The sequence below is a fragment of the Athene noctua genome, chromosome 2 (assembly GCF_965140245.1).
Source record: "Athene noctua chromosome 2, bAthNoc1.hap1.1, whole genome shotgun sequence".
NCBI lineage: Eukaryota > Metazoa > Chordata > Aves > Strigiformes > Strigidae > Athene > Athene noctua.
Genome location: NC_134038.1, coordinates 146,386,150 through 146,406,679, shown reverse-complemented (window position 1 = coordinate 146,406,679; position 20,530 = coordinate 146,386,150). Strand labels below are relative to the sequence as shown.

Below are 20,530 nucleotides of genomic sequence, written 5' to 3'. Positions count from 1 at the left end.
GATTCTTAAGTTACTGTTTGCAACTACCTTATAGGAATTGCTGTTTTCCAATCTTTTTCTATTTCCTTATGCTGTTACTTTACAACTCAGTTATCAGAAGAAAGTATATTTACTTTTTAAGTTCCCTAAACATTGTGCTTTGCAAATCTAGGTCTTTTTTGCCCATGCACATTTAGAGCTTTCTCCTTCTTTACCTTCACACTATCAGGATGCAACTTTGCCCTTCCACGACTCTTTGCTTTTTCAGTATTCTGATGAATCTCATGGAAAAAGGAGACATTTCTTGCTTGTTATCTGTTTCTCCTCTTCTACATAGGTGCTTGCATGTTAACCTTACTGTTTTGTGTACTTGAACAGCTTTATTTGAAAACATCCCATTAAATCAATATTTCATGTGTTGTGGTTTGTTTTTTTTTTTTTTTTTAAATTGATGGTTACTTCTGTCAGCCTGTCTGACAGAAAGGATTCTGCAGTCCAAGTTTGCACACCACTACAGCAGGGAGGGGCACTTGTACAAAAAAATTACTAAAACTGCATGTATGCAATTGCTTTAAATCTGACCAGTTTATGATTTTTACATCTTCAGTTAGCTCTCTATATACTCAAAAATGGTGTTTTATTTACAGGTGATCAGATCTGGTCATGTGTAGATAAGAAGACATGCCAAGTGCACGATAAATGTCTGACTACCAAAATTTTAGAAAATACTCTGAAACTTCTAGAGGATAATGGCAAGTCTGGTTTGAAAAGGAGTTGCTGAAATTGAGTCATCTACACCAGTCTTTTAAATTAAATAGTTTCAGTCTCTTTGTTTTCTCTTATGTTGGTGTACAGTAGGACTAACTGAAGTTTGACTCGTTGTGGCATGTTACACTGTATAGAAATCTAAAAACCTTAATGTGTACACAGTCATAGAAAACTATTTGTGCTAAATTAGTCAAACTGTGTAGAAATCTTCAGAAATAACACAGCATACGTTAGTATAGTGGGGAAGTGGTGTCATTTGGATTTTTCTCGTAATCTTTTATTTACAATATGTAGAGGTCTGTATATATTACCTATTTAATTTTATTTTTAGGTATGTTTCTGTTTAAAAACTGGCAGATAAGTCATATAGTTCACACAACATCTTGCCTGCTTCTAATTCTTTGAAATTCATAGTTTGGCTTTTTGTCCAATCTGATAAACCTCCTGAATTCTTCATTCTCCCCCACCCCACTAATAATCCTAGTTCATGTCATGTAAGGAGGAGCCTTGTACTCTGCTGCTTTCGTAGAAGGTTGGCATAAATTGATTAAAACTATTCAGGATTTTTGAAACTACTGCAAATTGCTGCATTTTGGCACATGAGGCTTAAAAGCATTTAATATTTTTTTTCATTCAGATGTGTGTGTTCTGCGCCTGAGAAACCCAGCAATGAAACTTTGCAGATGTGGAGGAGTATGAATAAGTCCGTGGAAAATATAGCATGGAGTAACCTTACAGTCTCTGTGAGTATCTAAAAGATACATATATGTGTGCGTGTGCATGTATGTATGTATAAAAACACCCACACGGTGCCAGTCTTGATTAATATTTTCCATCTGTTTATTTTCTTTACTTGAATCTGGACTGTTTTCTTTAAAACTGTATTTTTGAATTTTCTCATTCCTCCCATAATGCTTTAAACAGTCATTGTAGTGATTTGGATGGGCAGGTCCATGGCAGTAAATGCTAATATCATAAATGTCTGCTTGAGGTAGCCACTTTAATCCTGGTAGGCAGAACAGTCTTCTTTCTGAAGTGCAGATGAATATGATGAGGGGAATAAACAGATTTCTTTCTTCAGTTTCCTGGAAAGGATGAACAAATATTTTTGAGGTGTGAAGATGGAATCTGCAGTTAAAATGTGGTAGCAAACATTTTTCATTAGGTTGTTAGACATTGCTATGAAACTACAACAGATTCAAAGAAACTGCCTAATTATTGGTTGGAAGAAAACAGTTATTTGGAAAATTGAAGGTTAAAAGAAAGAAGAGCTATTTGATGGAATAGGCTTGAAAGTGTTACCTGCTGAACTGGATATTTCATAACAACATCTAATTTTGTGCGTAGGTGGAGAAAAGTTACCATGTTTGCATACCCTGGCATCTGGTTTCCACCTACATCTTGAATGGTTTGGATCTGCTATGGATTTTGTGTTGCATTTGCTAGCTGCGTATGCCTACTTTGGCCATCTTAGACTGTCTAAAATGGCAGTAGATATCCGTGTATGGGTTCTCCTTGTGTGTGAGCCTAGATGTTCACACTGAAAGTAAAAGGTGTTTTGCACAGCAAAAATACTATGAAAAACCTCAGTGCTTTACTTAAGTTTTAGCTGTAGAGTATTCCATGTGCCACCAAGGGCTCATAGTCTACCGTATTCACCTAGGATGGCAGTTTCTCTTGAACTTTGTTTTTATATTTATTTTATAAACATTTTCATTCTCTTCAACATCTTTAGTGTTTCCAGAGAGACAGAACTGATCCTGGATTTGGTGGTGCTTATAATCAAAGTAGATTAGCAGGGAGAAATTTTGTCATAAGTTAAATTTTTGATAAATTAACCTGTTTAAAGACTTAAGTTGTGGCATTGCTGCTTGCAACTGTTTGATTTATTGGCTTGTTGTTTCCTTATACTCCATGTGTCTACTTTAATTCTTTACTTTGCATTTCAGTGAGCCTTTTGGATGGGATCGATTGTCTGACTTTGTTTTCTTTTTTTCCAAATCCATTGTTTATGATGCTTTTCTACTTTACTAGAAATTTTTTTGCTTACAGTTGGGTTAATCTCATTTTGTAGGAGTCTGGTTTTTCCTTAACTTTATCAAGACAAAACAAAGTCCAGAGTAAAGAGGCGGGAGAAAATGAGGAGATTCTTTTCCATGTTTGTTAGCTTGATAGTTGATATTGGGATAGTCTGCTTTTCTGGGGCTTAGTCCTCAGTCTTTATTTATGCATTTGATCTTGTGATGCTTTGAGAAATAGAATAGAAATATGGTGAATGTAAAGAAGCTGTTTCTTCTTGGGCATCTCCCAGCATTTTGGCATCCTAAACTAATCAGGGATGGCTACTGTGACTCTTCTGGAAGAGACAGCGCGCGTTTTTGGCATTTTGGGATGAGGTAGTGATGAAGGAAAGAAACCTCTTTTTGGAATTGTGAAAGTTCTCAAATGTACTTTATATTTAAAAACTGCAAGTTAGGTTGAATGTACCAAATAAATGTAGAAATTTAAGGAGTTTTTCTCTTTGCAGGAATGTTTAGAATTTCATGGTGTGTTTCATGGATCAGCTTGTGGCCATCATGGACCATATATTCCAGATGTTCTCTTCTGGTCTGTCATACTATTCTTTACAACATTTTTCCTCTCCTCTTTCCTTAAGCAATTCAAGACCAAACGCTATTTCCCAACTAAGGTAATTCTGATTAGAGACTATTGTTATCTTGGGATAAATATATTAGTATAACTTCATGGAGTTGAATTTTCTATTTTGCTTCAGAATTTTGTATTGAGAGATTTCTTTTAAGACAGAAAAAGAAATCAAACCCAGAAAATTAGCTAATAATTCAAAAATGAACAAGTCTGGGGAAGGAAATTGGCTGCAGAAAATTCAGTGCTTACTCTCTACTTTCCTACAGTTACAATGAGATATTCTAAACATTAGAAGACCTGTCTACCCATATTAATGGGTATTGCCAGGCATCATTTGGAGACATAATACTCCTGCTGTTTTCCTCACCTAGCTGTACAGAACAATTGATTGCTTTCCCCAAACTGCTGATGTGCAAAAAAGGTTCTGAGTGGTTCCTCAGGGGATTGCGATTTCTAATAGAGGCTAATGTAATGATCATCTTTGAATTGATTTACACAATTTTACTTCTGCTAACCCCAAAAAATTGGTTAGATATTCTATAAACATCAGCTACACTGTATTCCTGATAGTTAATAAAGTCACCTTTGATAACCCGGATCTGTTGCAGTGATGTTACTGAATTAAGATACAAGAGACTAGCTGTGATAGCCCATCTTCCTAGTAGGGTTGAGGGGACAGGAAGATGAGGAAGGAGTTATTTTAAGTAATTTGCTTCTTTCAGTAGATCACTTTTAAATGAGATAATCGGATGAACAGTTGTACAGAATACTTAACCTTCTGCAATTCCGTGCTATGTGGCATGCAGCTTAAATTTTAAAATAAAAAGAGACAATATATATAATGTTTAGTGGAGTAATATAATAGAAATAGACAACTGTTCATAGGAGAGAAAAATAGTCTTTCTGTACATGCAAGGTGTAATGATGAAAAAGCAAGAGTTAACCCAAGTCTTTTCTTTATAGGTGCGTTCTACCATCAGTGACTTTGCAGTATTTCTGACCATAGTAATCATGGTTTTGATTGACTATCTTGTCGGAGTACCTTCTCCTAAACTTCATGTTCCAGAGAAATTTGAAGTAAGAAATAAAACCATTTAAAAACCTACAACTTCTTAAATGCTTTAGTCAGTAGAACAATGAAATTGTATAGAAACAGAAATTTACCTTTTTTACTTACAATGTAGTTGATGAAGTAATCTTGTCTTTCTGCTTTGAATGTATGTCTCATCTGACAGAAGAGACTATGCTTTTTATGTTATAACTGAAAAGGAAGCATTCTTTCATGCAAATGTGCAAACATGAAGGAATGGAGTTGTTTTAATTTTCTTTGTATAAATGTCATGTTCACATGTAACAGCTCAATCAGTCTTTTGGCCAAAGCCATTGGAAAAAAATCTAAAAACATATTTAAGAGACTATTAATCTGCTCCATGCAGCTGTTCATAGCAGTAAAATCTGCATTTTACTTTAGTCCCTAATTCTTACCATTGATGCTTGTTTCTTCAGCCCACCCGAAAAGACCGAGGATGGTTCATAGATCCTCTTGGAAGCAATCCTTGGTGGACACTCTTGATAGCTGCGGTTCCTGCTTTACTCTGTACCATCCTCATTTTCATGGATCAACAAATAACAGCTGTTATTATAAACAGGAAAGAACATAAGCTGAAGGTAAAAGTAATTTTCATAAAACACTGATGTTGCATAAGTCAAGTTTATTTTAAAACTGAAACATTTCCAACAGCTACTAAATAAATACATATATTAACTAATAAAGAACAAATATACCCTTGTGGATGCTCAAAGTGTGTAATTTTTATAGCTATCTGTTATTTACCAGCTAAGTTATAAATATGGTATCAAATAAATAGAAAGTTTGTCAAATGTTTTGTTTGCTTAATTTTACAGAAAGGCTGTGGTTATCATCTTGATCTACTCATGGTTGGTGTTATGCTGGGGATATGTTCTATCATGGGTTTACCATGGTTTGTTGCTGCAACTGTCCTGTCTATAAGTCATGTTAACAGCCTGAAAGTTGAATCTGAATGCTCAGCACCAGGAGAACAACCAAAGTTTTTGGGAATCCGGGAACAGCGAGTGACAGGATTGATGATTTTTGTCCTGATGGGACTGTCAGTGTTCATGACATCTGTGTTAAAGGTAAAAGACAGTTTTTCCAAAATATTTGTATTTTCTTTGTGCTTTTGATTTTTGATATTGTGGTTTAGCGTTTAATAATGTTAAGAAGGTTTATTAGGTTAAGTAAAATATGCCTAGACTGATCTGAAATTGCTTTTTTTAACAACAGGCATTAGTTGAATAGAAAGGATGGGGGAGAATGCAAGCAAATTAAATCTGAGCAAGCTAGAAATGTAGTGAGTAGTGAAGAAAGCAACTTTTGTCCGTGTTACCTCATTTTCTTGCCAGCTATTTTTCAGTTTCTCAAATCCACATTGACTAAATAGTTCTGTAGTTTTTATGTGAGTGCGTAAATAGAGAGAGGAGTGTGATAAAGATACAGAGTTTCTTGAGTAGAAGTAATACAGCAGAAGAAATAGAAACATCTGGTTTAAAATGTGATCATCAGAAATTACATTGTTCACTTCTCATTCTTTGGTTTATTAAACATCCTTTGATGTTTAAAGTGTCAAGATTATTTTATGCATCATCATGGTGTAATAAACATTTTTCAGGTTGTATTGTGGCCTCAGATTACACTTCGTCTCTTAATTTGTATCCATAGTGCCCATCCAAAGATTTTATTGGGAAGAAAACTAATCAGTCCTGTTGGCTTTTTGCTCAGATTTCAGTAAAATCCATTCAACTTCTGCTTTGTTGTTTTAAATCCAGTAGTTAAAGGGAGAAATTAAAAAAACCTGTCTTTTTGTTGCCAAAAGAGGAGATATGGCATAAATTGCACAGTTGCTAATACTTTCAGAGAACTTTGTAAAAGTCTGTTTAAGGACATCACAAGTCATTTCACAAAAAGGTTACTTCTAATGGCTGTTCAGGTTTAGACAGTGGAAAGAAATAAACCTGTGAACATAAAACTGTAGTAATTATAGCTACATTATCGATTCTTAATAGCTGATCATTTGTATGTGTTGAAGAATGTAAATGTCTGAAAATAATAAGGCAGTGGCAGTTACTAACAATGAGTATTCAAATTTGACAATCTCTGGTTGAAAAGCTTTCAGCCAAGAGCTCAGATGTATAATGCAAATGATCAGAATCAATAGCAGAAGCATTGAAATGGATTTATTGTTGCTCAAAAGCAAAAGATAAATGTGCTGTTTGCTGAAACTACATGTTTACCCCATGTTTTAACAGCTGATTCTTAGAAACTAAAACTTCTATTTTTTTTATGCAACTGAAGATAATAGGAATGGTATTATTACTACTTGCTCTTTATGAAGTGTTTTCCTTTTTCAATGTGGATGGCTGTTATTGTTCAAAAGAAGGAAGGAGAACAAAACCTCACATCTGTAGGTGGTTGTGCTTTTGTTCCATATATGGATTTATACTGACTTAATGCAGAAGTTAAGTTAAATGAAGTACTATCACGTCAAACTATAGAGCTTACAGTGAAGACACAAGTTTTTATATATATGGACACACACAGAAACACACGTATATGCAGTAATAAAACCTTAAGGGATAGTTTTATTCCACACTTATGAAGTTGCAGTAAAGGCTTTTGTTCAGGCTTGACAGCGGCAGTTTTTATTAAGATTTTGAATTGTATCTTGGCTGTCTTTTTACTCAGAAGTTTAATGGATTCAGGAGCAAAGAAAGCTTTGCTTGCTTTGTGTGGGCTGCAGAGGTTTGATGCAAGTGAAAATCAGTGGACAACGTCATTATCTTACCTTTAAATTGGTCTTATTGGAGCAAAAGTTAACCCTGAATAATTAGCAGATTTTCATAGCTTAGTAGGGGTGGTGGGGGTTTCTTTGTTTCATCTGCTTCACAAATGCAAGATTATTGATAAAAAGTAAAACTTAAAGCAATTTCATGAAGTTGATAGTCTCAATAGAGTTCCTATCAGATAGTAACATAGAGCAGCATACTTACCATTAATAGAAATCTTGGTTGCAACCTAGAAAACGGAATGAACGGGCAGTCAAGATGAAACTTACTTTTTTTAATCCTGGTGATAGCCTTGATAGCTCTAGATTTATTATTTTTTTTTTGCTGCTCAGTGATGCATGTATTTTCTCTAAAAGAGCTTCAGCATTTACAGATTTCACTTAAGTAAAATATACCGTAAAAAATAATTTGCTCTATGTCTTTCACTGATGTGGATTGCTGTGTAGGCCGTGTTGTTTCCACAAGTTGACTCTGGGTGTTTTTTCTTCCCCAGTTTATTCCAATGCCAGTTTTGTATGGTGTCTTCCTTTACATGGGAGTATCTTCATTAAAAGGCATTCAGGTAAAAGTCTGATTTTAATGAGCAATTTGCTTTTGTTTAACACTAAATGAAAAGGAAACTGTAACACATTATGTGAGTAACAATAAAGTTAGCTCATATTGGCTGAATAGTGTGCAGGACAATTTCTTGAGCGTAATGTTCAGATACTTGTTCTTACCATGTTGTACCTTGACTTCTCAGTTCTTTTGCATTTGTTCCTTCAGTAGTGTAGCTGAGCAACAAATTTTCTGAAACATTCTGAAATTTTGTAGTAGTAATGAGGGGGAGAAAAACCTCAACAAAACAAAATATCCCCCAGCCCCACCCCCTTGAATGTACAGTGTCCTTTTTTAAGTATTTTATTTGGGATTAACTTATGTTTCTGGAATACTCTAAAAATGTATATTTCCTTCTGGAGGGGGAAGAAAATAATTAATCGAAGGATAATTTTATTTTTCAATACAGTTTTTTGACCGTATAAAACTGTTCGGAATGCCTGCCAAACATCAACCTGACCTGATTTATCTACGTTATGTGCCACTCTGGAAGGTCCATATCTTTACAGTTGTTCAGCTCACTTGTCTAGTTCTGTTGTGGGTGATTAAAGCCTCTGCAGCTGCTGTTGTTTTCCCAATGATGGTAAGTTTTCTGTTACACAAGTAAATAATTTTCCAAGAGTACGTGCATCATCGAGGATCTCATCAGAATGTAATTGCTGACTTAAGAAAGAAGGGAGGGGAAGGAAACAAAATAACATGTAGTACAAGTTGTTCACTACTGAAACAAGGACTTTTCATTTTCTGAAAATATGCAGTTCATTTGCGATTAGCTATTGAAAGTGGACATTTTTTAACTTTGCGGTAAGATAAAACCAGTATTACAAAGATGGGCTTCAGTTAAAGATTCTGAATGTACTGAAAGTGTGTGTGCATTTTTGTTCTTCTAAATAGTTTAATATAAATTATTCCATTTACGGTTCCCTCAAGGTTCTAGCATTAGTGTTCATTCGCAAGCTCATGGATTTATGTTTCACCAAAAGAGAGCTTAGCTGGCTTGATGATCTTATGCCAGAAAGTAAAAAGAAGAAAGAAGATGACAAAAAGAAAAAAGAGAAAGCAGTAAGTGTGAAAACAGTCAAACTAAGCATGTTGTAAATTACTAGAAAATACTCAGAGATGTAAAATAATTTTAAGTGGCTGGAGCATATGATCTTATATACCAGACACACATTTTGAAATTCTTTACTAATGAGATTTAATGCTAGAGGAACTATTACTGGCAATTAAGTTAAGGGAAAGACACTGTTTCAATGATGCTATTATGAACTATGGCTCTTATTTGTGATTAAAATTAGCAAGCAAAGTGAAAAGAAGCCATTTTTAGCACAAAATGTTGCTTACTTTGTCTTTCATGAGGTTAGAAGGAGAGAAAAGGAAAAGGGATAGAAAAGCAATGGAGCAGGGATCTTTACCCTGCTTAAATTAATCACAAAACTCTTCATTGTATTAGGGACGTTTTACTTGTGTGTGATTGCAGAGCTTTAATTAAAACAAACTGCTAGTTACCAATAATATAGTTTGTTTAACTTCTTCATAAATGTCTTGCCTAACTTTACATCAGCTAACTGAATTCCTTACAAAACTTGTAACTGGAGTTAAATCCAGTTGGCGGTTGGTCACGAGTGGTGTCCCCCAGGGCTCGGTTTTCGGGCCGCTCCTGTTTAATGTCTTTACTGATGATGTAGACAAGGGGATCGAGTGCGCCCTCAGTCAGTTTGCAGATGACACCCAGTTGGGTGGGAGTGTTGGTCTGCTCAAGGGTAGGGAGGCTCTGCAGAGAGACCTGGGCAGGCTGGAGCCATGGGCTGAGGCCAACTGGAGGAGTTTCAATAAAGTCAAATACTGGGTTTTGCTTTTTAGCCACAACAACCCCCAGCAGCGCTAGGGGCTTGGGGAGGAGTGGCTGGAGAGCTGCCAGTCAGAGAGGGACCTGGGGGTGCTGATTGACAGCTGGCTGAACAAGAGCCAGCAGTGTGCCCAGGGGGCCAAGAAGGCCAATGGCATCCTGGCTTGTGTCAGCAATAGCGTGGCCAGCAGGGACAGGGAAGGGATCTGACCCCTGTACTCGGCACTGGTGAGGCCACCCCTCGATTCCTGTGTTCAGTTTTGGGCCCCTCACTACAAAAAGGACGTGGAATGACTCGAGTGTGTCCAGAGAAGGGCAACGGAGCTGGTGCAGGGTCTGGAGCACAGGTCTGATGGGGAACGGCTGAGGGAACTGGGGGTGTTTAGTCTGGAGAAGAGGAGGCTGAGGGGAGACCTCATCGCCCTCTACAGCTCCCTGAAAGGAGGGTGCAGAGAGCTGGGGATGAGCCTCTTTAACCAAGTAATAAGCGATAGGACAAGAGGTAATGGCCTTACATTACACCAGGGAAGGTTTAGCCTGGATATTAGGAAGCATTTCTTTACAGAAGAGGTTGTTAGAATGGGCTGCCCAGGGAGGTGGTGGAGTCCCCATCCCTGGAGGTGTTTAAGAGTAGGGTCAACAGCGCTGAGGGATATGGTGTAGTTGGGAACTGTCAGTGTGAGGTTAATAGTTCGTGATCTTCAAGGTCTTTTCCAATGCAGATGATTCTGTAACACCCTTCTTCCCCACTCCCCCACCCCCCCTACCTGGGTGAAATACTTTTAAGAAAAAAGTTCTTAAACGGTTTTTATCTCCTGCATTCAGCTCCATTAATCTCAAGGAAATGCCCCTTACCTGTGTGGAAATTAACTGTCAGCATGAATTACTTCTATTTCTGCTGCATGAGTAATTTTATGAACTTCTTACTTGGAATTTACAGGAAGCAGAGAGAATGCTTCAGACAGGAGATGGTGAAAGTGTACACCTTGCATATGGAGAAGCAAATTTGGGTTTTCCTGTAAAAACCCTAAAATACAGGTACAATAAAATGTTGGTTTTTAAGAGGTTTTTTTAATCGTGTGCTGTAATTTGCTGTATATGAAGTTGATTGTATATGAGTTGAATTAATCTTTTCCCCCAAGTTTGTAACTCAGCCATGATTAGGAAGTACGAAGGTACATCTCATAGTGCAATAGTAGCATTTTTACATTGTGTTGTTTTTTAAAACTGCATCTTAATTACCAATTTACATGACCATCTTGAACAGATCAGATGACTCAGTTTCGACCAGCTGTACTCAAAGTGAAGAAGCATCCTTGGTCAGTTTTCATGGAATACTTGTGTGTTACTGTGCATGAAATGCTGAGTATTAAGCAACTAAAAGCATCAGTTGAGCCGTGTGTTTACCAGCCACTTGGATTTTTCAGAAAAACTCTGAGTGTGCAGTTCTTTAATGGTAGACTTAAGTGAGGGCAAAAGTCTATAATTTATGTGATACAAAAAAAACTTGTTACAGGCAGATTTTTTTACTTTAAGTAAAATTTTCTTGAAGTAAACTTGAGGACAGGGTGGCAGGTTCTCTTTCAGAAAAGGAGGTGCTGGAATTTCACTGATGGAAAATTTCTTCGGCACTGGAAGAAATTTTGTCTGAGTATGTATCTCCCTTACTAGGAATGTAGTTAACTTAGTTGTCTGATGTTCTATAACTGTTCGACACACCCAGAAGGTGTGACAGATAATTCAGCTGCCAGATATTTTTTTTCCTCTAATACTAAGTGTTCCTAGGTTAAGAATTGACTTTCCTATAGATCTAGCATAGTGTGAGGTGTACCCTGATCTGAGTTGGGAACAGGCAGATTTTTGGATGAGACAAATACTCCTGCTCAGTGCTATTGTCTACTCCAAGAGCAGGCTTAGTTAGACTTTAGCAACTCGGATGAAAATGCTAAATACTAAAGCTTTTTTAAAAAACATGAGAGTTGCTAATTGCTGTCACAGTAGAACTGTGATTTCATCAACTGTGGGTTTGTGTGTTTACTATATGTTTCACTGTCTTGCATCTTGTGGGGATCCTGAGGAAAAATGGTTTGAAAGATTTCTATGCAGTTTGAAGAACACTTACAGATACCTTGGGGTAGATTCTGAAGCTTAAGTATGGAACAGAACAGACAACATATCTACAGACAACACCTGAATCTGCTGTACATACAAATGTGTGGAGGGCAAAGGTGGAAATAAGTTTTGAAGGCTTACCACCTGTGAGGGTGAACTTACCTTCTGCAGGACTTGGGGGGATGGTGGCAAAATAATCTTGAAAAATATCTAGTAAGGCTCTGCAGGAAAAAATTACATTTGAAATCTGTCTAGATAATTGGAACTTCTAGATTTTTACTAGTTTTAAATATTAACCGAGTTACCCGTTTCAAAATTGTATTGACATCTGCTCTTTTGCCTTTGATTATTTCCTGGTAACAACTTAAAAGAATTTTGACATATGAAAGCCTTAGGAGAACAGTGTGGTGAATTTTATTATTTCTGAGCATGCAAAATAATTTTCTGAAGTTACAGGTAATTTAGAAATGAGATCTCTCAAATATTCTCAATGGCTTAGTGGTACCTATGTGAAAAACTTCTAAGATGCTATGTGATTAAGGCAGCAGTAGTGAGTTAAACTTTCAGGTTTTGGCTGAAATAAGTTTGTAAGAGAGTAACTCAACTCACGGCTGCGTAAATATTGAAAGAAGGCACAACTGATGTAAATGGTGAGTGACGGTAAATATAGTGCTGCTGCAAGGTATTGAATACTAACCAGAAAGTATGTTTGTTCTTTAGCATTGATCCCTCAATTGTAAACATATCAGACGAAATGGCCAAAACTGCACAGTGGAAGGCTCTTGCCATGAGTACTGAGAATGCCAAAGTAACCAGAGCTAACCTGAGGTAGCTATAATTACTCACGCATTTTCTAACGATAGTCTTGTGTTTAGCAGCTAATAGCTGTACTTGTATTTCTTGAAATCTATCGCAAAAAACTACACATACGCGGTTTGTAAATCTGCATTGACTTTCTACTTTTGAGGAACTTGAATTTGAAGTTAATTTTTGCTCTTTATTCTGAAGTTAATTTATATAAGGAATTCAAATTGTTTTATTAGATGCATTATTAAGATTTTAAAGTTACTCTTTATTTGCTTAATACATTTGTATGCTACTCTGATGAGCTTAGGGTTTCTAAAAGCTTTTACTAGAGTGTGTATGAGCATGGAATTGTTTGATCCTGAACATTACAATTCCAGTGGGAATAAAAGGTGAGTCCAACCCTTTCATTGTTGCTTTATGCTGCCCTAGGATCTGCCCACTCTTTTTGTGGATGAGTGGGTTGGTTGGTTTAACCGCAGCTCACTTCTGATCACTAAAATGAAACCTGCTCAAATACTATCTTCACTGGGTACGAAATATACTTGAATAAAGTACTAGACAGATTAAGTGGAGTCCTTCGTGCTAGGAACATTTCCTGTAAGCTGACGTGCATCTTCTGTGGTGGCCAGGAGCCTCTTACTCAGTGGGCTCCCCATCAAACAAGAAATGTGTGTAATGAGTCGTTCTGCTAGTCCATTCTAGTTTCTTCCCTGTCTGGCTGAATCTATCAAGGGGAACAAACCAAATCCTAAATATTTATATGGAATATTCCCAACTTCCTGAAAGGCTTGTAATTCCTAGGTACTGCTATCTGTGGACTGTTACATCACAGTGCAACTAGTGTTTAGTAGCTTTTATTGTAAGAAAGAGCATGGGCATGGTTGACTCAAACTGAACTTAATGCAATCCTGCTGTCTGTACATGGATCATATTTTGGCTGATCCCTTTCAGCCAGATCTGCTAAAGGAAAACAGATTTCAGTGATGCGAAATTGTCAAGTTTTGTATAAAATTACATCTTGGTGGAAGAGTTGGTGGTGAGGGAGTGTTCATACATAATTACCCAAGCTATTGGGTACTGTTGAGCTTACATCATGAAAACAGCAGTAGTGACTGGCCACTTAGCACTTGTATCCATGCCTAGTTTGGAGCAATGCAGATGCTGAATAAACAGATGATGTACAAGTTTTGCCCAGACAGTAGGTCAACCAAGGGTGAAGGAAGAGACAAGGAGAGAGCTTAGAAGTATTGTAATAGGAAAAGCTGAAGAGATTAGTACAAGCACTGTTTTCAGTGAATCTTCAGCTTGCGCCATTTAAACATTTAAAAATGTTTCAATACATGTTTTAAATAAATATTTTAATTATTTTTTTTAATCTTGAGTATCACACAAGCTAGACCATCAGGAAGATAGATGATAGAGGCATTAGAGAACAGACTATGCATGTCAGTATACACTTGTATTTTAATTGTTTATTTTCCTTCATGCTAAGTTCGCAGAAACCTGTTACAGAATTTGTGGATGCTTCAAGAATGTTATCTGATAGTCATTGCTTGTATAAGGCTTGAAGAGATACAGACCTGTATTTCTCTTTCCAGAATAATTAACATTTTTAGGTTTGATTTTCAGGCAGTTAAAGTTAGTACAACTCCATCTTGCACTTTCCCGTTTCCTGAGTAGGTTAAGTTAGTATAGAATTACATGCAACACTAGCAAATTAGACTTCTGACTAGTTTGCAGTGTTTTTCGATCTACTTAGGTCATATTCAGTATTCCATCTATTTTTTATATTTTGCTATAAGACATTTCCCTATGATTCCATAACATGCCCTGCTTGAGATTAGTGTGGTAAAAATTCCATCTTGGAAGGGAACTTGCTAAAACTGCAAATTGAAAATAAAAAACACTGGTGCTGGAAACTAGGTCTTTTGAGAGGCAATCTGATACTGCATGAATCTAGAAAATGTTAGAAGGCAGGACTTCCTTGAGCCTTAACTCAGTTGCTGTTCTGAGGTATTTGCTACCCTTGCTTGTATAGTGGGCACTCGAGAGATTTAGAGATGTCACCACTGCTCAGTCAGAAGCAATTCTCAGTAAATTTTCATCTCAGTCCTGTTGGAGTTTTTCTGTGCAACAGTCTTCATCTGATAGTATGTACAGATGCTTGGTGCTGTGGTAAAAATGGTTCTGTAGGCACTGCTGTTTTCAGATTTGTAAGTTTCAAGTAGGTTGCAGTTTGAAGCAAGCAATGACATATTGTGTGGGTTAGTATTATTTTTTGAAGATTGTATCTTCTTTTTTAAAAAAAAATATTTTTTAGATTTTTTTTGTCTGTATTGAACTGATCCAGATTGCTTTTTCTTTCTCCCTCCACCATGTCATGTATTTTGTGGACTCTGTGGAGTCCAGACACACTTGTATTTTCTAAGGAATCCAGAAAAATTTTTTGCATGAATTTTTAATACATTTTTTCCTTAAAGAGCAGCTCCACAGATGTGTTGTTTCTTCTAAAATTCATGCCTAGTGAATCCTCCTACTTACGCTGTTCCAATTTCTCTTCTACTGTCCTGTAACTACCTTGGGATGTTCCTTTCTGTCCTTGGATAAGCCTCTGTTCAGTGGCTATGTCCCTAAGACCATCAGTTGTTCAGATGCCAGCCAGCCTGTTGTCTTTAGGGTCTTCCACTTGAATGGACACTTGTGAAGACTTCTGACTGTCCTCTACTGCTGTTAAAAGTGTGGTTCCCCACTTTGAAAAGACCGAAATGTTTTCCAGTCTTGTATTGTGAAGAGTTTTTTTCCCTGCCCAATAATCAAGCAGTATTAATAATATTACATATTAAGTACTTTTGAATATTTTTAGCTAGATATTTTTGTGGGTTTTGTTTTTTTCTAAAAGAATGTTTTGTAAAACAATTTCAAATCAATAGAATCAACAAAATCAGTGGGACTGGAAATGGTGTTTATAGATGAGATCTTGGTGATTTTGGTCTTCATGCTTGTATTATTCCTGTGAATAGTATTTAACAATTAACTAGAATGTAATACAAATGCATCATCATAAAATTATTCTTAGATAAATACTTTCATTGTTCATTGTTAAGTATAAAATGTTTGAAAGTTAACCTTTACTTAAGTGAACTGAACCTTACATTTCCCTCTGCTTACAAACAGCCCTGAAAAACCAGAAAGTGTGAAGATAAATGTGGAAGATTCACCTGTTGTGAAATATGTGGATGCTGAAACGTCTTTATAGAATTGAACCAAGGGGAATTGCTTGTATTTGTGTGTGTATATATATCACTGTAGGATATTATACCATGGAAGTGTGATTTCCAATTTAAGGAGCAACATGTATTTAATTCTGCCATTGTTTAGGGCACTGTAGATACGCTTGCATAATGAGAAGATTTTCCTACAAATAAGATGAGTGGTAATCACACTTCAGCTATTTATTTTATTGGAAATTTTATTTTCATTTTTAAATAGGAAGATTGCAATGAATGCATATTATTTTCAATAATCAATATGTGCATAAAAGTTAAATCAGCTTTTGCTGATGATTACTGGTCCACATTGCTTAAAATTTTGCAATACCTCCGTTTATAATGTCGCTACAGAAGTTTGTTTTCCATGCAGGCAATTACTGCTTGTTTTTGCAGGGTATACTTTTTCGTGTTTTCACAGAACAAATATTAATGTGCTGTTGACAAGAACTACTGTGTTTTATGTCTCCACTACATGCTAATGTTTTCTAGAGTCTGTCTCCTATTTTACAGAAATGTCCTAGAGCCCCTAAGTCAGGTGGTGAGTTACTCCTTAAAATATATATAAATACCCTGTTCTGCTACCTTTTTTCTTTTTTTTTTCCTTTCTTTTTTTTTTTTTTTTAAAAATTCACTCCTCGATTTTTCATTATTGTCCAGTAGCAGTATGAGTGCAGTTAATGGTAGTTACAGTCCTACATCAGTATTTGCCATTCTGGACACTCCATGTTTACACAATAAAAATTGGATTTACTGACAGCAATTTGATCTATAGGAAGTTATGCATACTTACCACACTATCACTCTTGAATTCTTTTGTTCCTGTTTTTACTTACATTTTTTCCATTGACTTTGAGTCTGATTTACCTGGCTCTGAGACTGAAACTTTAGAGTAATTCATGTCCTCATCAGATAAATTTCTTGCTCAATTAATTTTTAAATTTACAGTGTATTTGATTAGCTGTAGTTTAATTTTGTAATAGGTTGATGATCAGTATTATTTTATGGATTACAAATTGCTTGTGGTATTTGTGTGTACAGTTCTGATCCTCTCCATTGTAAAGGGCATATATGATAGCACACCAACTTATTTTTAAACATTTTATTTATTTTAATTAGTATAAATTTTTATCGTGTAAAATGAATTGAAAAATTAAATATGCATTTATTAAAGTAAATGGGATTTTTTTGGGCTTACTGATAAAGATGCAGTCTGTGCGTTTATTGTACTTACATTTTTCAAGTTCTAATGTTTAGCATTATAATATTTGAAATAATGAGAATTTTATGTATAGATTAAAATCTTGATCACTTACCTGCGCGGTTTCCATTATTAATTTTTTTTGCCTTACACCTTAGGTTTTTTTGGCTTTAATTTCTGAAACGATCTCTTTACAGTCTGAATTGCCACTAGCCCCTTCTGGATGTATTACAGTGGCTTTAATTAGAACCTGTGCTCATTTAAAATGCAGAGATGCTCTTTGCTTAATTCTGCTTTTGGCAAAGTTGGGAGTTTTACCATGGACCACATGATAAAATTCTCAACGACTCCAAAAGGAGCTGATTCTGGAGGAAGGTTTATCTGAAAATACCACTTGAGGTAGAATTTTGGTGCTCTTCAGCCAAGTGTCACTTGGAGAGAAGATAATTGTATATTACAAAAATTAAGCAATCAGTGGGAATAAACACAGCATTTAAAGTTACATGGGCTGTTAACCATTCCCTTTAAATGTAATGTAATTAAAGAATGGTTTGGGTTGGGGGTTTTTTGGTTTTGTGTGTGGTGGTTTTTTTTTTTTTTTTATTTGGGTGAATTCCAAGAAGACAGTTTAAAGTAAATCACAGTGTACAGCAGTACAAATAATGGTAATAACAAAGGCTCAGGTGAGTGACAAAGCAAGTGAGGTCTGCATTACAATTTGACCAATACTGTGTAGTGAATGACCTGTGTAAATGTTCCCTTATTCTTAGCTAATAGTGTAGCTTGTGCCTTAGCTTGAGTACGTGCTCTTTCAGAAAATAGCCATGTTTTCCCTCTAGTCAAACTGGGACACAGTGAAACTATAGCAGATAGTTTCCCAAAACTTCCTGCATTATTTTAAAAAAGAAAAAAAAAGTACACATCTGCCTGTCAGTTGTTGACTACTACGTAGCTCTTGCTGAATCAGAGGGAAGATATTTTGGGCAGTTTATGTAGCTGTTGTCCGTAAGACGTTACTTCTGTACGAGTCCTCCCAGTAGCATTTTACAGTTCATGTTCACAGTCCTGCAACAATTTCCAAAGACCCAAAAAATTACTATAAGCCTCTCAGATTTTTTTTTAATTCTTTAATGCCAGAAATCAGGGTTCCCTGGTGCTGCACACCTTGTATCTGGCTTTTACTTCAGAAGGGTTGAGTTTTGGTCAATATTACAGGAAGTGGATATTTTTCTAATGAAAGGAAACAAAACCAAAGCCCCACAAGTCTAATTACAGTATTTATTTAATTTTAATTGTGTAGATATTTTAATCAGTGCCAGAAATACCATGACTTATAAAGCGGTTTACAGTGACTTTCAATTCCAGCGTTCTTGGTCAGTAGCATGTTACGCTTGCACTTTTTTTCCCATATGAACAGAAGGTCTGGTATTAAGTGCATAAAACCCCACTGATAATCTCTGGTTAAGTGATTCACTGCTCATTTTATACCTTCTCTGCTTCAAAGTCGCCCACAGTATTAAACAGCTAAGGATGTAGTTTACTGTATGTAGATACACGTTTTGCCTTAACAGATGCAGAAGAGCAGTGATAATTGCTGTGCACTGTTTTTTGTTTTTTTTTTTTTTTTCTTTTTCATAGGGCTTAAGCCCTGTAAAAACTACAGCAATGTATTTCCATTCCAACAGTTAGAGGAAAATAAACAGCCCTGCACTTTTTTTAGATGCCTTGGTTTCCTGGAATGGAGCTTAGTGCTACTGTGTATCTGGCTGCAGAGCCACCTCAGGAAGTCTCTCTCTCTCTCTCTCTCTCTCTCTCTCTCTTTTTTTTCTCCTTTTCTTTTTACTTTTTTTCCTTTTTCTAATTTATTTATAAATATGAATGTTTACATAAAGTGTAGGTCTTAATTTGGACCACTCCATTTAAATTATCATCTAAAATATTTCACATAAAATGCAGTCTTGTGTTTAAATTATATTCTACAAAACTCATTATTTGTATTTTCGTATGTATTACAATGACACACTTTTCATTCTGTTTACATATGCCCAAGTTAATTCTACTTTCTTCCTAGATCAATTTTGCAGCTATAACGTAATATCTTACTATTCAGTGAAATGTTCCAAATTGCCAAGTTTGTCATCATAAAGCCTGTTGGGTACAATTTGGTGCCCTAGTGGTTTTTTTTTAACCAAACGTCTTGGCCATTTTTTGTGTGTTTAATGAAAGTTCCCATAAGTTATCATTTGCTTCACCTGCATCTCTGTCTTTATATGGTAGCTTCCTAATTTGTGCCCTTTGCAAAGGCAGGTTCGATAGGCTGTAAAACGTTATCTGTAACAATTAGGTGTCACATCGCAGAGCCTGCATCGTTTTAAAGGGTTGTCTGTCTTGTACATACGTTCTGTAAATCATAAGAGAAACGGTTCATGATTTTCAGTTCACAAATGTAGTCTGTTAGATGAGCACCCACGATGATTTTAGTTTTCCTTTTTGCTTTATATGATTAGTAATGTTTTAATTACTCATCTAGGTCAAAGTAATTACCAAGTACAGTACAAATGTGTGAAATACGTTGTTTATACCAACAGTAATTTATTTTATGGCAGATTTCAAGACTAGAGGCACACAGCTTTGAGTCAGTGTAAAAGTAGTGCTATAAATAAAGCAAATTGCTTAGTAATTTTAAGTTGATTTTTATTTTGTAACATTTTAAATGAAAACTTACAGGACTTCATAGTTGGCATTGAAGTTAATCTAGAGACACTTTCATACTGAATTTCGTATCTGTTGACATTTGTTTGGAATAATGAGTTTGAAAATCAGTACTTTTCTAAATTATTTTATTGGAGAGACACATAATTTACAATCTTTTTCTTTCTGTTGTTGCTGATACCCCTGTGCAAAGGTGTCTTCCAGGGTTCAGCATCTGTAGCTGAACTACAATTTGGATTTTAATACTGACTCTTTGAAATGCGATTGCATACTGTATGGTTCGAATTTTTTATGACTGCTTTTCTAATTACAATGATGTTTTCTTACTTTATAACAGAATCCAAAGCAAATGAAAACATTACTGCAGATGTAGAATCAATGTTCAGTTTATACAGAAAACACAACTCTCCAACTTGTCTTTAATGTGAAAGATCCAGCCTTTGTTGTTTTAATTACCGCTAGAATAAAATTATCTTTTGTAATGTTTCAGAAAGTTGGTAAAAGCAATAAAAATCTACGGAACTCTATTAAGGCTCTTTCTGGTTTTATCAGCTGCAGCCGGGAGGCGGCCGTGGGCAGGAGCGGGGCTCCGCGGGGCCGGCGTCCCCGTGCCCATAGCAACGGCCGCCGGCGGCCGGGGCGCTGCGGGCCTCGCCGGCTCGCCATTGGCGGGCGAGCCCGGTCTTTCCGAAGAAGACGTGACGCGATTGGCCGCGGGGAGGGGCTGCG

At 36.2% G+C, this 20,530-nt stretch overlaps 1 protein-coding gene across 15 annotated transcripts in view; it reads left to right on the top strand.

The window, feature by feature from the left end:
• The window catches only part of SLC4A7 (solute carrier family 4 member 7), a 102,563-nt gene extending 82,241 nt beyond the window's left edge, over positions 1 to 20,322 (top strand). For 10 of the 15 annotated variants that reach the window (XM_074900562.1, XM_074900559.1, XM_074900558.1 and 7 more), the window contains 11 exons: positions 1,385 to 1,490; positions 3,275 to 3,436; positions 4,357 to 4,470; positions 4,900 to 5,061; positions 5,299 to 5,550; positions 7,751 to 7,819; positions 8,264 to 8,437; positions 8,785 to 8,916; positions 10,644 to 10,741; positions 12,536 to 12,643; positions 15,797 to 20,322. In XM_074900562.1, coding sequence (XP_074756663.1) covers positions 1,385 to 1,490; positions 3,275 to 3,436; positions 4,357 to 4,470; positions 4,900 to 5,061; positions 5,299 to 5,550; positions 7,751 to 7,819; positions 8,264 to 8,437; positions 8,785 to 8,916; positions 10,644 to 10,741; positions 12,536 to 12,643; positions 15,797 to 15,878 — 1,459 coding nt within the window. In that variant the 3' untranslated portion in view covers positions 15,879 to 20,322. The remainder of the gene's footprint in view (positions 1 to 1,384; positions 1,491 to 3,274; positions 3,437 to 4,356; positions 4,471 to 4,899; positions 5,062 to 5,298; positions 5,551 to 7,750; positions 7,820 to 8,263; positions 8,438 to 8,784; positions 8,917 to 10,643; positions 10,742 to 12,535; positions 12,644 to 15,796) is intronic. The other 5 variants (XM_074900565.1, XM_074900557.1, XM_074900566.1 and 2 more) reach the window with 2 other exon arrangements.
• Positions 20,323 to 20,530: the final 208 nt, after the last annotated feature.